General features: G+C 45.4%; 1 protein-coding gene across 1 annotated transcript in view; it reads right to left on the reverse strand.

Annotated features, from left to right (window-relative positions):
* Window positions 1–1,157: 1,157 nt before the first annotated feature.
* Window positions 1,158–12,901, reverse strand: part of fras1 (Fraser extracellular matrix complex subunit 1) — a 12,135-nt gene continuing 391 nt past the window's right edge. The window contains exons 3-25 of the mRNA XM_068760877.1: window positions 12,693–12,843; window positions 11,384–11,543; window positions 11,085–11,253; window positions 10,750–10,996; window positions 10,267–10,611; window positions 9,395–9,555; window positions 9,145–9,292; window positions 8,851–9,056; window positions 8,613–8,769; window positions 8,238–8,438; window positions 7,964–8,151; window positions 7,305–7,580; window positions 6,989–7,221; window positions 6,716–6,876; window positions 6,209–6,423; window positions 5,838–5,988; window positions 5,196–5,303; window positions 4,943–5,102; window positions 4,088–4,204; window positions 3,819–3,985; window positions 3,490–3,695; window positions 2,489–2,635; window positions 1,158–1,742 (exon numbers count right to left, since the gene is read on the reverse strand). Coding sequence (XP_068616978.1) covers window positions 1,158–1,742; window positions 2,489–2,635; window positions 3,490–3,695; window positions 3,819–3,985; window positions 4,088–4,204; window positions 4,943–5,102; window positions 5,196–5,303; window positions 5,838–5,988; window positions 6,209–6,423; window positions 6,716–6,876; window positions 6,989–7,221; window positions 7,305–7,580; window positions 7,964–8,151; window positions 8,238–8,438; window positions 8,613–8,769; window positions 8,851–9,056; window positions 9,145–9,292; window positions 9,395–9,555; window positions 10,267–10,611; window positions 10,750–10,996; window positions 11,085–11,253; window positions 11,384–11,543; window positions 12,693–12,843 — 4,659 coding nt within the window. The remainder of the gene's footprint in view (window positions 1,743–2,488; window positions 2,636–3,489; window positions 3,696–3,818; window positions 3,986–4,087; window positions 4,205–4,942; window positions 5,103–5,195; window positions 5,304–5,837; window positions 5,989–6,208; window positions 6,424–6,715; window positions 6,877–6,988; window positions 7,222–7,304; window positions 7,581–7,963; window positions 8,152–8,237; window positions 8,439–8,612; window positions 8,770–8,850; window positions 9,057–9,144; window positions 9,293–9,394; window positions 9,556–10,266; window positions 10,612–10,749; window positions 10,997–11,084; window positions 11,254–11,383; window positions 11,544–12,692; window positions 12,844–12,901) is intronic.

Genomic DNA, 12,901 nt, shown 5'->3' on the forward strand with positions numbered 1-12,901 from the left:
TATCAGTAGCTGGGCTTAATATAATACATTATAAAATAATAATACATGAATGAATAAAAATTATATTTGCATGAGATTTCAGTTCAGATAAATACGTGAGGGATTTTATGTCTTTGGGTGGAGAAAAAGGCAGGTAGACTCACATCTCTTATAAAATACATCATGTTCCAAAGTGATTATTAGAGCAGCAGTAAGGCAAAAGCATTCAGTCATGTGGACAGGACTGGAACTGTCCAAACGGCGGTGTCTGATTTATTAGAAACTCAATGAGAGTTATGCTTTCTAACTCTTGAGAAAAAAAAATACTTTGGATGATTAATTTTTAAATTAACGTGAAAATACTGCATGGCAGTTAATCTCGGCAGCTGTTAAAATAGAGTAAAAACAACAAGTAGAATTTGGAACGAATTATGTTGTCTTTAATAAGACAATACAAATGGTTAAGTAAGGCTTGAAATATGTGGCTTTTTTATGCAAATGAAAAAGTTTTGACATACGGTAATTGCACTTGAATAGGTATCAATCATCTTTAATATCAATTACACTCTACACTCATTCAACCTCAGGCGACAGCACACGATACATGAAACACTTTGACAGCAGTCAGAAGTAACTGTAGCCGATTGTACAACTAAATCAGCAGGAAAGCTGAAATTTGCTCCGTTTATTCAGCGTTATCAAAATTAATTTATCGGCAGAAACAGTGTATGACTGGGAGTAATGCAGAAAAGGACACCTTCTACACTGGCAACCACTGCAGTCGTGACATTTGGTAGTGACGAAATGACCCAATGCAGCAGAGAATGTTTTTGCCTTAACAATCACCAGTGTCTGCGCTACCACTCACTATGTTGGTGCTAAAAAAGACACAAGCGTCATGCTATACAGTAACAAAATCGTCTCAGATGAAGGCTGGATGATTAGAGGCAGATGTTTTGGCTGTTTCATGCAGCTGAGTGGTTTGTGGATTCCTGAGGTAGCCCAGTTTCAAAATTCTTAAAACGCTGCAAAGGCTGCAAAGTCACACTCTTACTTTTTTCAAAGTGGTACAAAAATACATTAACAAACATCTTGTTCCTTAAGTACAAACTTCCTTTTATAAAATACCTTTTTTGATTTGACTTTCTCCTCTTCCTCTCCTCTTCCCTGCCAGTATCTCAGACCTCAGTGCCGTCATTGAGATTGTTGTGGAGTTTGACCTCCAGGTTGACCTGTTTGACCTTGGCCTTGCCATTGGATTCCTGGTTGCGGTTGAGGATGTTGACGTTCCTCACGTTGCAGTGTTTGGTGCTGAAGTTCTTCTCCAGACATTTGTCCATGCACACCTCCACCTTGGTGTTGAGGGGATACTCCTCATAGACCGCCTGAGCCTTCTTGCTCTTCTTCTTCTTTCCTGACCGTCGGCAACGGCGGAGCAGAAAACAAGAGGCCAGGAGAACAAGGACCAGAAGGGTCACAGCAGCCACGCCCCCGCCTACCGAACTTCCCACGTGAGCATTGAAACTGGCCGAGGGTCCCACCTCCAGATGGAGCGACTTCATATTGGTGCCGTTCTTCACCTGATCCCCCTCGTTGTCGTAGATCAGCGACTCGTCCAGTGTCAGGCGCCCCCTTTGGTCAACCAGGTCGCGTTTGGAACGGCTCAGCTCATAGGTCACTGAGCGCTGAATCCTGGGGCTGGACCGCGACTCTGGGCTGATCACATAAATGACCTGCAGGTACCACTGGTGCCCTGCTTCCACCTGTTTATCCACAGTGGGAGAGAAAGGAGGGTCAGCTTAGCTACTGCACTGGAGGAAGCAGTTCTTTCTTTCAGAGGAATGAGTTCAATGTATTCCACTTGCATTGCCTTTAATGTCACGTTTAGTCACTATGCAAAGATTTTAAAATACAACTGTGAATTAAAACATGGGCTAACAACATTAAATATTTAAAATTAAGATCCAATAATGTATATCAAGCAAGGATTATTTTATATCTACAAAGGGACCAGGTACTTCTCTGTGAAGTCCGTCATGCTTTCACAGCAGCCCACAATAACCACACCAAACGCCGGCTGCAGAGAGCCTTTGACATTTTTAACACCCAAAGGTAGGGGTGAAACAAGGGTGTTAAGTTGGTTTTAATTGGCTCACTGCCACCAAAGCCTATACACTGGAGCTTTAAAATTTATTTTTTACAGTTTTTATTTACAGATGGCAAAATGTTTTCTGTTTTACAACATTTCTGTTGTGAATGACAGCATTCAGTTAGTTAATTAAAATGTAATCCTCCTGCATGAGTCTTGTGATATTTGCTCTGAGCTGATTCCCATGCCAAATTTGGTAACAGCAGCATATTGTATTGCTATTAGCTCATAAAGGTTTTCCAGAAAATAGCTGTTAAGGGAACAAAGTAACTCAATATTTCTGAATAGCTGTGCTCCAATCTGCCAGTCTGTGAAATGCAAATTTGACTTGACAGGTCAAGCGCAGGTGGTGACACACACCTTGTAGAGTGCGTCCACCTTCATTGTAAAGCCGTCAACCCCGGGCATGGCTGTCATGGACTGCAGCTCCAGGATGTCTGAGGCAAAGTGAGCTTCGAAGGGGACGTCATGGAAAAACTCGTCACACACTTCAGGCTGTTTACGATCCTAGCAAACAAGAAGAATGAACAAAGTGTATTTATAGGACGAATGCTTCAATGAGTAAATAGCCGCTGATCCAGTGCTGTATTCCTCTTACACATAGCGAAAGGTTGTAAACAGGTTAACAACAACAGCACAACAATCCGGCATCATTCCACCTACTGAGAGAACTGGTCAGACTGGTGTGGCAAGTACTGGAAAAAAGAATGATCTATTGTGTGTGTGTGTGTGTGCATGAGTGCCATGCAAACTTGCACATTGGTTCACAGAATCAGAACTGGATTGAAAAAAATGAACAAAATGTTTGTTTACAGGACAGAAAATGTAGATGCAGGTTTGTCTCAGAGCAACACGGACTCAAGGACGGCTAGCGCCATAGACTCTCCGGTTGTGGGAAGAACGCTTAGCGCTAATAAAGACAGTCAAAGGTCTGTTTTCTAATGTCCTTTTTTATCGCATACATGGCGTCATGTTTTTGTAGGTCCTATAATTTTTTTAAATGTCTTTTTTATCTTTTCACTGTGTCCTTGAGTTCCTTAATGTGAAGTTTTTAATAATTGTGTTTAATGTGCTCGGCTTCACAAATGAGTCGCTTTCAAAAGTAACAGTAACAGGATTGATGCCACTGAGATGTACATTTAGGTACTTTCACTATGACAACCATTATATTAGGTAGTCTTTGCTCATGAACTTCTTTAAAAAAAACAACAACAGATAGTTAGCAGTGCTTATTGTTCGCTGTTTATATTTAATATGAACTTTGTAAATAAATGACATTCTGGTTGGCAAACATAGTTTTAAATGATACTCTTTAATAACAAAAGACAAAATAGATTCAACTAAAGAATGTGTATTTGTACCAGCAGCAGGAAGCGATGTTTGAGCTGCTTGTTGGGCTGGATGCAGCCGTACTGCGGCCCCTCGTTGTACAGCGTCCCCGTGGGGTCAAAGAAGGGAACATAGCCGTCCCTGCCGGTGCAGAGGTACACCTTCTCCAGCTGCAGCTTGTACGCTGCGTTCAGGTTCTGCTCAGGGTTCCACAACACCCTGCCATAGAGAGTCTGACCTGCAGACAGTTTTCATTTATTTGTCCAGGTGCATGATGAATAATGTTTGTGCAGCTTAGTGAGGAACCTCCCGATATCAGCAACAAGAATCTGCTTCAAGTTTTCTTTCCCTTCAGTCCTACCCATGGAGAATGCGCCCTTGTAGTCCATCTCAGCCATGGACACGTCAGCAGTAGCCGGGTCCATCATGAACACCTTCTCGTTGTTGCACAGCTGGAACTCCGTGTTGAGGGAGTAGACCACAGGAACAGGTCGGTTGGTCTGCTGGAAGGCGATCGGCACAAGGAACCTGTCAGAGGATGAATGGCATCATCATTACAGGGACATACTAGATTTTTATTTGTCATCAGCTTCTGCTAAATATGTCCCCCAAGGAGACAAGAGGACTTACTTCTCTGGGGCGTGAGCTGTGCAGGATAGAGGTTTGTCGCCGGGGTCAATCCAGGGCTGAGTAGGCTGGACTGTACAGGGAATCAAGAAGACGGTGTACTCTCCGGAATAGTCCTTTCTGTAGGAGGAAACCCATGAAGCCAAGGGAAAAGAATTATTACAAAGGAAAACTGAAGATTCAAGGGGTCATTCTAGAATACGTTTGGAATCCAGAGGAAAAAAATTGATGGGGTTTTCAAACACACTGACGATGATGAACGTCCAAATGGTATCTTCTTTAGGATATTTGGTTTGTAGAGTTAGGGCTAAAGGCGGCACGGTGGATGAAGTGCTGTTGCCTCACAGCAAGAAGATTCCGGGTGGAAGGCCTATCCGCGCAGCCTTTGTATGTTCTCCCTGTGTCCGGGTGGGTTTTCTCCGTGTTCTCAAGGCCTCCACAAACATGCAATTTAGGGGAAATGATCACTCCAAATTGTGAGCGGTTGTCTGTCTGTTTGTGTCCCCACATCACGCCCATAGTCAGCTGGGATAGGATCCGCAAGGCGGACAAAGCGGCTAAAGCTGGTCGTCTCGTCTACAAGACAATCGATGGCTCGGTTTAGTTAGTGCCAATCTGAAGATTTCATCTAGACTTCCATTCAAGCGCTCCTGCATTTTAAACCATCTTTATGGTCAACGATATTTATTTCTAGCTTGCAAATATTGCACTTTTCCAAATATGAACTGATCTGAGATCATTTTTCCCATTTTATTTGGTGAAATGTGGAATGCTAGAACAATAGCACCATTCCAGCCAACAATGAATGTCAGTCTTCCTTCACTTCCTCTGGTTATTTGTGTGGCTGAACCGACTGACCTGCTGTAGGAGCTGGTCGCCCTCCACAGCTGGTATGGCGAGTCAAACGTCTGAGCGCTCCACAGCAGCTGAATGGCGAACTCGATGCCCCCAAGGTGGTCGGGAGGCATCAGGTGGGACTTGTGGCCAGGCAGGGTGTGGTGTTCAAGGAGAAACTGACCTGGATGGAGGAAAAATGGAAGAACAATTACATAAACATGTAACTATTATTCGATTAGAGACAGACAGAGCACATCTGATACACTGAACTGACCTCTGAACTTGGCATGGGTTTTGAACTCAATCACTAGGCGTCCATCTTCTCTGATGTAGATCCTGATGATCTGCAGTCTGGCTGAGAGGACGCTGTCAGTCTGAATACCTGCAGGTCAGAAACACCAGCCAAGGAGGTCAAAGGTCAGACTGACGCTTGGTTGAGTAACCAGTTATAGGATACTCATGTCTTCATGTAATGTGTCAGATGTTCAGTCTGTTTATGATGTATATCAAATGTAATAAAAAAAACTATATGCAACATATAAACACATGTCTCGTGTCATATTCACTAAATGAAAACATTTCCCACCCCAATAAAACATAGAAAAAAGACCAGCGTAATTATATTCATCTTTGGCAAATCCAGTGATCTGGAGAGAACGATTGGGAGTAAATGTCCTGCAGGGCGTCACATGTAAACATGAATCATTTCATAAACATACAAATCACATTTTATATTGATGCACGTAGAACCTCCTTTGGCATTTTATTTAATACGCGTCTTTTTCTTTTGATTTACATACATGCACAGATCTGTCAGTACAGATATCTGATTAAACATAACTTGTGTCCATTGTGAAAAGTCCAATAGGGGACTTTTGCTAAACTATGCGGCTCAGAAAGCGAGTTCAGTCCAGACCTGTCCTCCAGAGCACGGTATCGTAGAAGAAGGAGAACTCCATCTCTGTGTGATGCTCCAGAGACGCCCAGCCTCTTGGTGCTGTCACGTAGATGTAGGACACGTAGAGTGGGACCTGCACCGTCAGGAAGGACTGAGCCGAGTCCCGGACCTGGGAGCAGTAACAGTAACCTTTGATGCTACATTGTCCCGATTATACTCATACTTCACTGGTGTTCCATATTTAATATGAGCACTCAGGATAGAGTTATTCAAGTGTCTGCCACAGATGCCAGTAGGCTTATCTCATCATTTTGGCTTGCTCAAACTGCAGCATAATTCTCTATGCGACTCCGATCTGGCCCTGCTGTCTGACTGACTGTCCTTTGTACCTGGAAGTCGGCGGTGACGGAGCCCCCGCAGACGTCAATGAGCTCCGTCATATCGTAGTAGGCGTCGAAGGTCCAGATGCAGCTCTTCAGATTGAGGTGCTTGTAGAGTTGGATGCTCTTAGGCTCCCGGACGTTGGCGTTGAACTGGTAGGGGCGGTCGTAACCCGGCCCCAGGGAGATGCTGTCATAGGAGACATCATCCAGGAAACCTGACTCTGAAATGATGAACGCAGAATTTGTTATTTCAAACAGATCTTCATAGGTCTCAAAATATCTGATGAAGTTAAGATAATCGACTGATCCAGACATATTACAATGAAACTATTTGAGCAAATATTTTAGTCCATATCGTGCACCTTCACCACGGGAGGCTCGCGTTCTGTCACTCTTTTTCATTCTAATGGTTTCATTCTGCAGCTTGTTGTGTCTATTTGCCTGTTGTTCTGTTAGCAGGATCAATCAAAATGTGTGTGCGTGTGTGTGTGTGTGTGTGTGTGTGTGTCTGACCGGAGAGACCCTGCAGGTCTTTGAGGGTAACAAGGTTGGAGCAGACATGCTGCTGCCTGTAGATGGACTCTGACAGCAGGAAGTGCAGGTTGTGCAGAGGCATTGTGGACACCAGAGGGAGCATGCCATCCTGATGGGGGATCTGCACCGAGATATGGATCCTAAAACAAGACATGCAAAGCAGGAGGGGAATGGCATGAACAAAAGTACATCCACTTCAGGCCAGCGCCTTCACTCGGGCTGAAAAGCCACCGTGCACTCCTCCGGTCTCACCGGTTGGGGTGTTCCTTGTGCTTCACATCCAGGTATTTGAGCGTTGCAATAAAGGACTGAGCCTGGAAGCCTCTAGCGGTTCCCGTGGTAACAGGTGTGTGGCAGATGGAACCTTCTGTGCCAATGGTGGCGATGTTGCTCCTCAGTGGCGTCCCAAGGTGACCTGCCTTGTCCCTGGCCTGAGCGACGCAGCGAACATGGAAGCGGCGGCTGAAATAAATACTGTCCAGGACCTGAAAGAGGAAGGAGTGCTGTCTTTTCCATCGCTTAAAAACGTACATTTGTCCTCACGAGTTTGTACAAATTAACAACTGACCATATGGTTGACGCCTGTATACGGGGTGGTGTCTGTGACGGTCTCAAAGGGAGACCGGGCACCGCTGGCGTCCGTGGGCGCTGCCACCTCCCAGGAGAAGTGAACTTGGGTTTGGTTGATGCCTGCCTCCTCGCAGCGCTCCTTCATCAATGAGTACTTGGGGTAGTGCGGATCGCATGGGGTGACGCACACCAGGGGGTAACCTGGAGAGGGCATTTTCTTGCTGCCCTCCTTGATCACCTCCTGAACGTGATCATAGTCGGCCAGAGACACCACCTGAGGACGAAGCATGGGGAATGATGAGTTTTATTTCTTAACTTCATTGTTGTTTTTTTTATATTGTTTTTGGGTTTTTTTTCCTCAAGATTCTTAGTGAAGTGCTAAAAAGCACTGGTACACCAAAGGTAACTGAGCTGACGATAGTTAAATGGTTCTACTCCAACGCGTATTAAATCCAAACACCTGAAGGGAAACGCAGCCTACATCTCCTGCTGCCGTTTCAGAGTTACTCATCGTGAATGACAGAAGACGAGAGCTATTGCCAGGAGTGGAGCAGTTCCTGCTTTGTGGCTTCAGGATGTCTGAAGGTGCTAAAATCCTTTGAGGACAAACAAATAAGACCTTTTATTCAAAGCCCACTGGAGAAAGTCATTAATTACAATGGGTGTAGCAGGGAGGATGAGACTTCCTGAAGCCTCCTGGTCCAAAATGGTCACCGTTGCCATAGTGATCTCCCCGAGCACGGCTTCCACAGGGTCGTCAGGGCCGAGGACCAATGAGAAGGACTCGTGCCACTCCCTGTCCTCGTTGGATAGAATCTCCACTTTGAATAGAATGTGGTCCATTCCTGCAGGACGTTTAACAAACATTAACCATATTAACTTGTCTCCAAACGAGCTACAGTATTTTTTTAATGGAAATTTTAGGACTGACCAGGAGTGAATTTAAGCACTCTGCTCTTTGGATTATAGTCGAGTCCCGACTGGGCCGATCCGTCTCGGGTGCTGCAGCGGATCTTGGATGTCCGGTCCAGATCACCCCGACGAATCACCTTGATGTTGAGCACCTCAATGCCGTCGGGGCCAGGAGGCTCTCTGACCTGGAAGGACGCCTGCTCAAACTCAATGGTGGGAGCTGAAGGAATAGATGAGAATCAAAGGTTGTAGCTCTGCCCTCTAGCGGTGAAATATGATATTGACCAAAGCACACCCACAATGTTCAGCACATGTCAGATAAACTCTGGCTGTAATGGAATATAACACAAACAGGCAAGCCATCCGATTGAAGCGCACTTTGGGCTTGACGTACCATCTTCATCGTTGGTGATGGTGACGGTCACAATGTCACTGGCTCCCACCATGGCACCACTCCAATGGTCGCCAAGAGGAGTTCCAAGATGCACTTGGAACTCCTCTTCTGGTTCAAAAACAGAGTCATCATTGATGTGAACTGTGCAGTTTTTGACCTGTAAAAAAATGAGCAGGTCAGAGACGTCAAAGATAGAAACAGACTCTACCTGACGTAAATATTTTATTTTCCATCATACCTTCTCTCCTTTGACAAAAGTGATGCGTGACTCATCCGTGTTCCTCCTCTCTTCGAAATCATCCATCACCATGGCGGACATGGTCCGAGTGAAACAGCGCACTGATGACTTGAAGGACAAGTCACCCGTACGGACGATGGGGATGTGGAGGACAACGTCTTTCTCCTTCAGCGTGTAGGCGCTCTTCTCAAACTGCATGCTGGGAACTGAGGGGAGATTTTAAATGGTGAGTCAGTCAATGGAGATGGCAATCATTTATGAGGCATGTATGACGAGTCTGTGACTTGTACATACTGTCCTGGAAGGTGTCGGTGATGACGACGTTGGCTTCGTAGGGCTCCTGCAGGACGGCACCTTGAGGGGAACTGAGGAAGACCACAAAAGACTCCGGCCCTTCGATGGACGGGTTCTGGATGTCGTCCATGATGGTCAAACTGCAGGTCTGTGTAAAAGGAGTTGTTTTAAAACGCTTCTACAGTCCTGTCTGTGACGTCAATGACCCAAACGTAAAGGAGGTCACATCACAGTACGTCTCTGCTCTTACCTCTTCAGTTTTTCCAGGTTTGAACTCCACCTTTTTTGAACTGGGGATGTAATCGACACCCGGGCTGGCTGAAGGGGGGTCTGAAGGGCGGGTGGCACACCACACTGTGGTCACAGAGGACAGGTCACTGCCGTGGCGCAGTACTGGTATTTCAATTGTACCTGGAGTATACAGATAAGAAGGAATGTAATTTCAGAAAACTACTAGAACTAAAAGTAGAACCCGCCTACATCGTATTACCGGGCCCGTCCCCTGAAACCGTTTCATGCAAAAGCATTAACTCAAAAACATTTTGAGTTAAATTGCTGCCCCAGTTTTATTTACAAGGGATTTCTAACTGATCTTCCCTGAAACACATCTGAGACTCTTAAAAAAGAAAACTGCGACAGCAGTGAAAGCAGTCTTAAATAATTATGTCGATTAGTAAAAGAGGCGACTAGGAATCCTGTTTCCTTCTTCAAAGCTTGTTCTCTGTTCCCTAAAAGACCAGTTTAAAGATTCTCTGACAAAACAACTTTTAATAATCTTCAGATGTGTAAATATTTAGTGAGCATGTCTACAATCTGTTCGACTGTGTAGTAATTTTGGATATATTTAGTAAAGGGTGGGGGGGGGGGGGTTCCATTAATGGCAAAAAATGAATGCAGCACCCTTTAATGTAGCTGATAGAAAACTTCCATTTGTTACTCTCCTTGCTAACTCACTAATTTCCCAATGGACGTCATTAAATTCTCACTTTTCTCCTAAAGAGCACGGCCATGCTGCGACATAAAATAAAGAAAAACAGCGGTACTTGCGTTTCTCGTGCTGAAAAAGAAACCGGATCAAAAGGAAACGGAAAGTGAACTGTGAATTTAAAAAACGGCTCCTACCAGCATCTTCGCTGAAGGTTAAGGTAGCATTCCCGAGAGAGACGGTGGATGCATCGTTGGGTCCGTCAATGACGACTTTGGCCGAAGCGATGTCCCCCACGCGAGCGTTATCGGAGGTGTCTGCCAGCGCCAGCTCGAAGTCCTCAGACAGCTCGTACTCGCTGTCATCGATGAGCTGTATGTCGCAGGTAGACATGCTGACGCCGGGCCCAAAGATGACACGGTTGTCGCCCGTCATGCCGCGGCTCTTGTAGTCAGCGCCGGACTCCAGAGCGTGGAGGCTGCTGCCCTGCGCCGTCTTGGCCACGGTGTAACAGAGCGCCGACACAGTGCTGGAGGTGTCACCTGAGTGGAAACGAGGGATGCGTGGTCACTGCTCAGATTTGGACATAGATGCGCATGCATGCAACTTCTAAAGCAGAGGGCGGAGCACACGCTTGAAGGAATTTCTCCAGGCATTCAGCTCGTGCAGACGCACTTTACCTTTCCTCTCAATCGGTACGTGGATGAAGCCGGCGCTCTCGTTGACGTGGTAGGTCTTCTTGTCAAATTGCAGAGTTGGCTCGTCCTCTGTGTCGTTGATGTTGACGACGGCTCGAGTGTTTCCGCCCAGCAGGGCGTACACGGGCATGCTCAGCTCCACATGGAAGCTCTCCGTCCCCTCAAAGACCTTGTCGTCATCGATGACGATTGTGCACACCTTGGTGTCCTCACGCTCATCAAACTGTACCTGCGATTTTAACGAAACCCGGATTGGACATGGCGTCTTTATGGCGATTGCATAAAACCCAGGATTGCTCGGCAACAGGCTGCTTTACTTGTCCGGCGTATTCCACATAGTCCTGCTGGCCCGGCAGGGATCCGGTGCTGCTAGTTGAGGTGGCGCTGGCCTGTTCCGTGCGGCAGAGGACGATGGCGTACTGGTTGAGATTACCTGTTCGTTTCACCGTCACCGCCACTGTGCCGGCCTTCTCGCTGACGTTGTAGCTACGAGACACCAGAGGAGGTGAGCGATTATTAAACACGAGCTGAGAGGAGCAGGAAGGATGCTGGATGCTTGTCATGTTACAAGAGATGCGTTCACAGCTCAGCGCCTCACACACACGATAAGGAATACCTTTTGTGCTCAAAGCTGATGAGTGACCACTGGATGTGGAAGACGTTGTCGCTGACCACATTGGGTTTGCTGTCTTTGACCAGGAATTTGAAGTTGTCCATGGTTTCCTGGGCGTTGTCATGGCGCAGCACATAACGGATCAGACCCAGGTTGATATTGGCTAGAAAGAAAGCCAGATCATCTCATTAATGATCAATGATTAAATATGTCATTGATTTACAATTCAGTGTTATTTCAGTTCAGATATTTATCACTGTTTTTCAGTCATCATAATAACTCTGACCTCACAGTGGGAAAGGAAGTAAAAAGAAACAACTCTTACAGGCATCAAATTCTAATACTAAAAAAAAAAAAACGAATATAATTTCTGTGAAATAACGGTTCCATAATTTGCAGCCTCAAGCTTTTTTCCATTCCTTTCGAGAAATAAAATAACAAAACGATGAAACTCATCATTGCTTTGCAATTTGCGCTCATTTATCTCTTCCGGAGGAGCTTATTAAAGGGAGCGCTTTGCAAATGACGGCTGAAAATCCCAATCAGGATAAGAGCCCAGAAGGACGATCACATGACCTTCAAATAGTTCAATTAACACCAATTAAGAGGAAATAGCGTTAAATGAGGCCGTAAAGCACTGAAAAACATCATGTATTAATTCACACAACAAATCTTTATAGACTAAACCCAAGAATATGCCAGAACGGGGGGGGGGCGGGGGGGTTTGACAGGCAGCTTGTGCTAGTAAATCCTCCTTTTCGCAGTGCGAGGGCTTACGGTATTCTAACTATTGGATATTTGTTATCATTAAGAAAGAACTGTTTTCCTGCTCCAAATTGAGGCTACAGAACATCAAAGCAAATGTTTAGAGTTGCTCTCCAGCCTAGAGGATCAACAGTTCACAAAAGCACGCCGACATTGATCCCTGGCTGCAGCCTAGAGGTGAAGATAAGCAGGCTCACGATGAGAACGTTGCTCATTCAGACTGCAAATTGGCTGGAACGCACGGGCACAGGGAAAGCAGCAGGAAATACTGCTATGACCGATAAGTAAGTAAATACATCTGAATATTTGCCTTCCTCCATTGAAACAATATATTTTTTTTTCTCCTCAGGAAAAGTTCTTCAAATGACATCATCTTGCAAGAAAAGACTCTTGATTCGCAATAAAAAAAAGCAGAAATTGGTTGAAGTAAATACTGTTGTACACACATACAAATGAATGAACAAACATAAATATTTATGTATAACACTATATATAAAGTATAAATTAGGAAATAGGTCCAGAATCAACAGAGCTGGAGCCTCCATACCTTGTGTGAAGGTTGTGGCGGGGTGGCCAGGTGTCAGCTTGCTCTCCAGGAAGCCGTGTTTCGGCTCCGTGGTGATTTCATAAACCAGCTGTCCGTCCTCTGTGTCCGGATCCATGGTCAAAAGTTCCTTCTTGGTGATTAGATTTGTGGCCTGGTTGGCATTAAGCAGATGCAACAATATGAAGGTGGTCACATTTAGATTAGGCAAC

Source organism: Brachionichthys hirsutus, chromosome 4, assembly GCF_040956055.1.
Source record: "Brachionichthys hirsutus isolate HB-005 chromosome 4, CSIRO-AGI_Bhir_v1, whole genome shotgun sequence".
In the NCBI taxonomy this organism is placed as follows: Eukaryota; Metazoa; Chordata; class Actinopteri; order Lophiiformes; family Brachionichthyidae; genus Brachionichthys; species Brachionichthys hirsutus.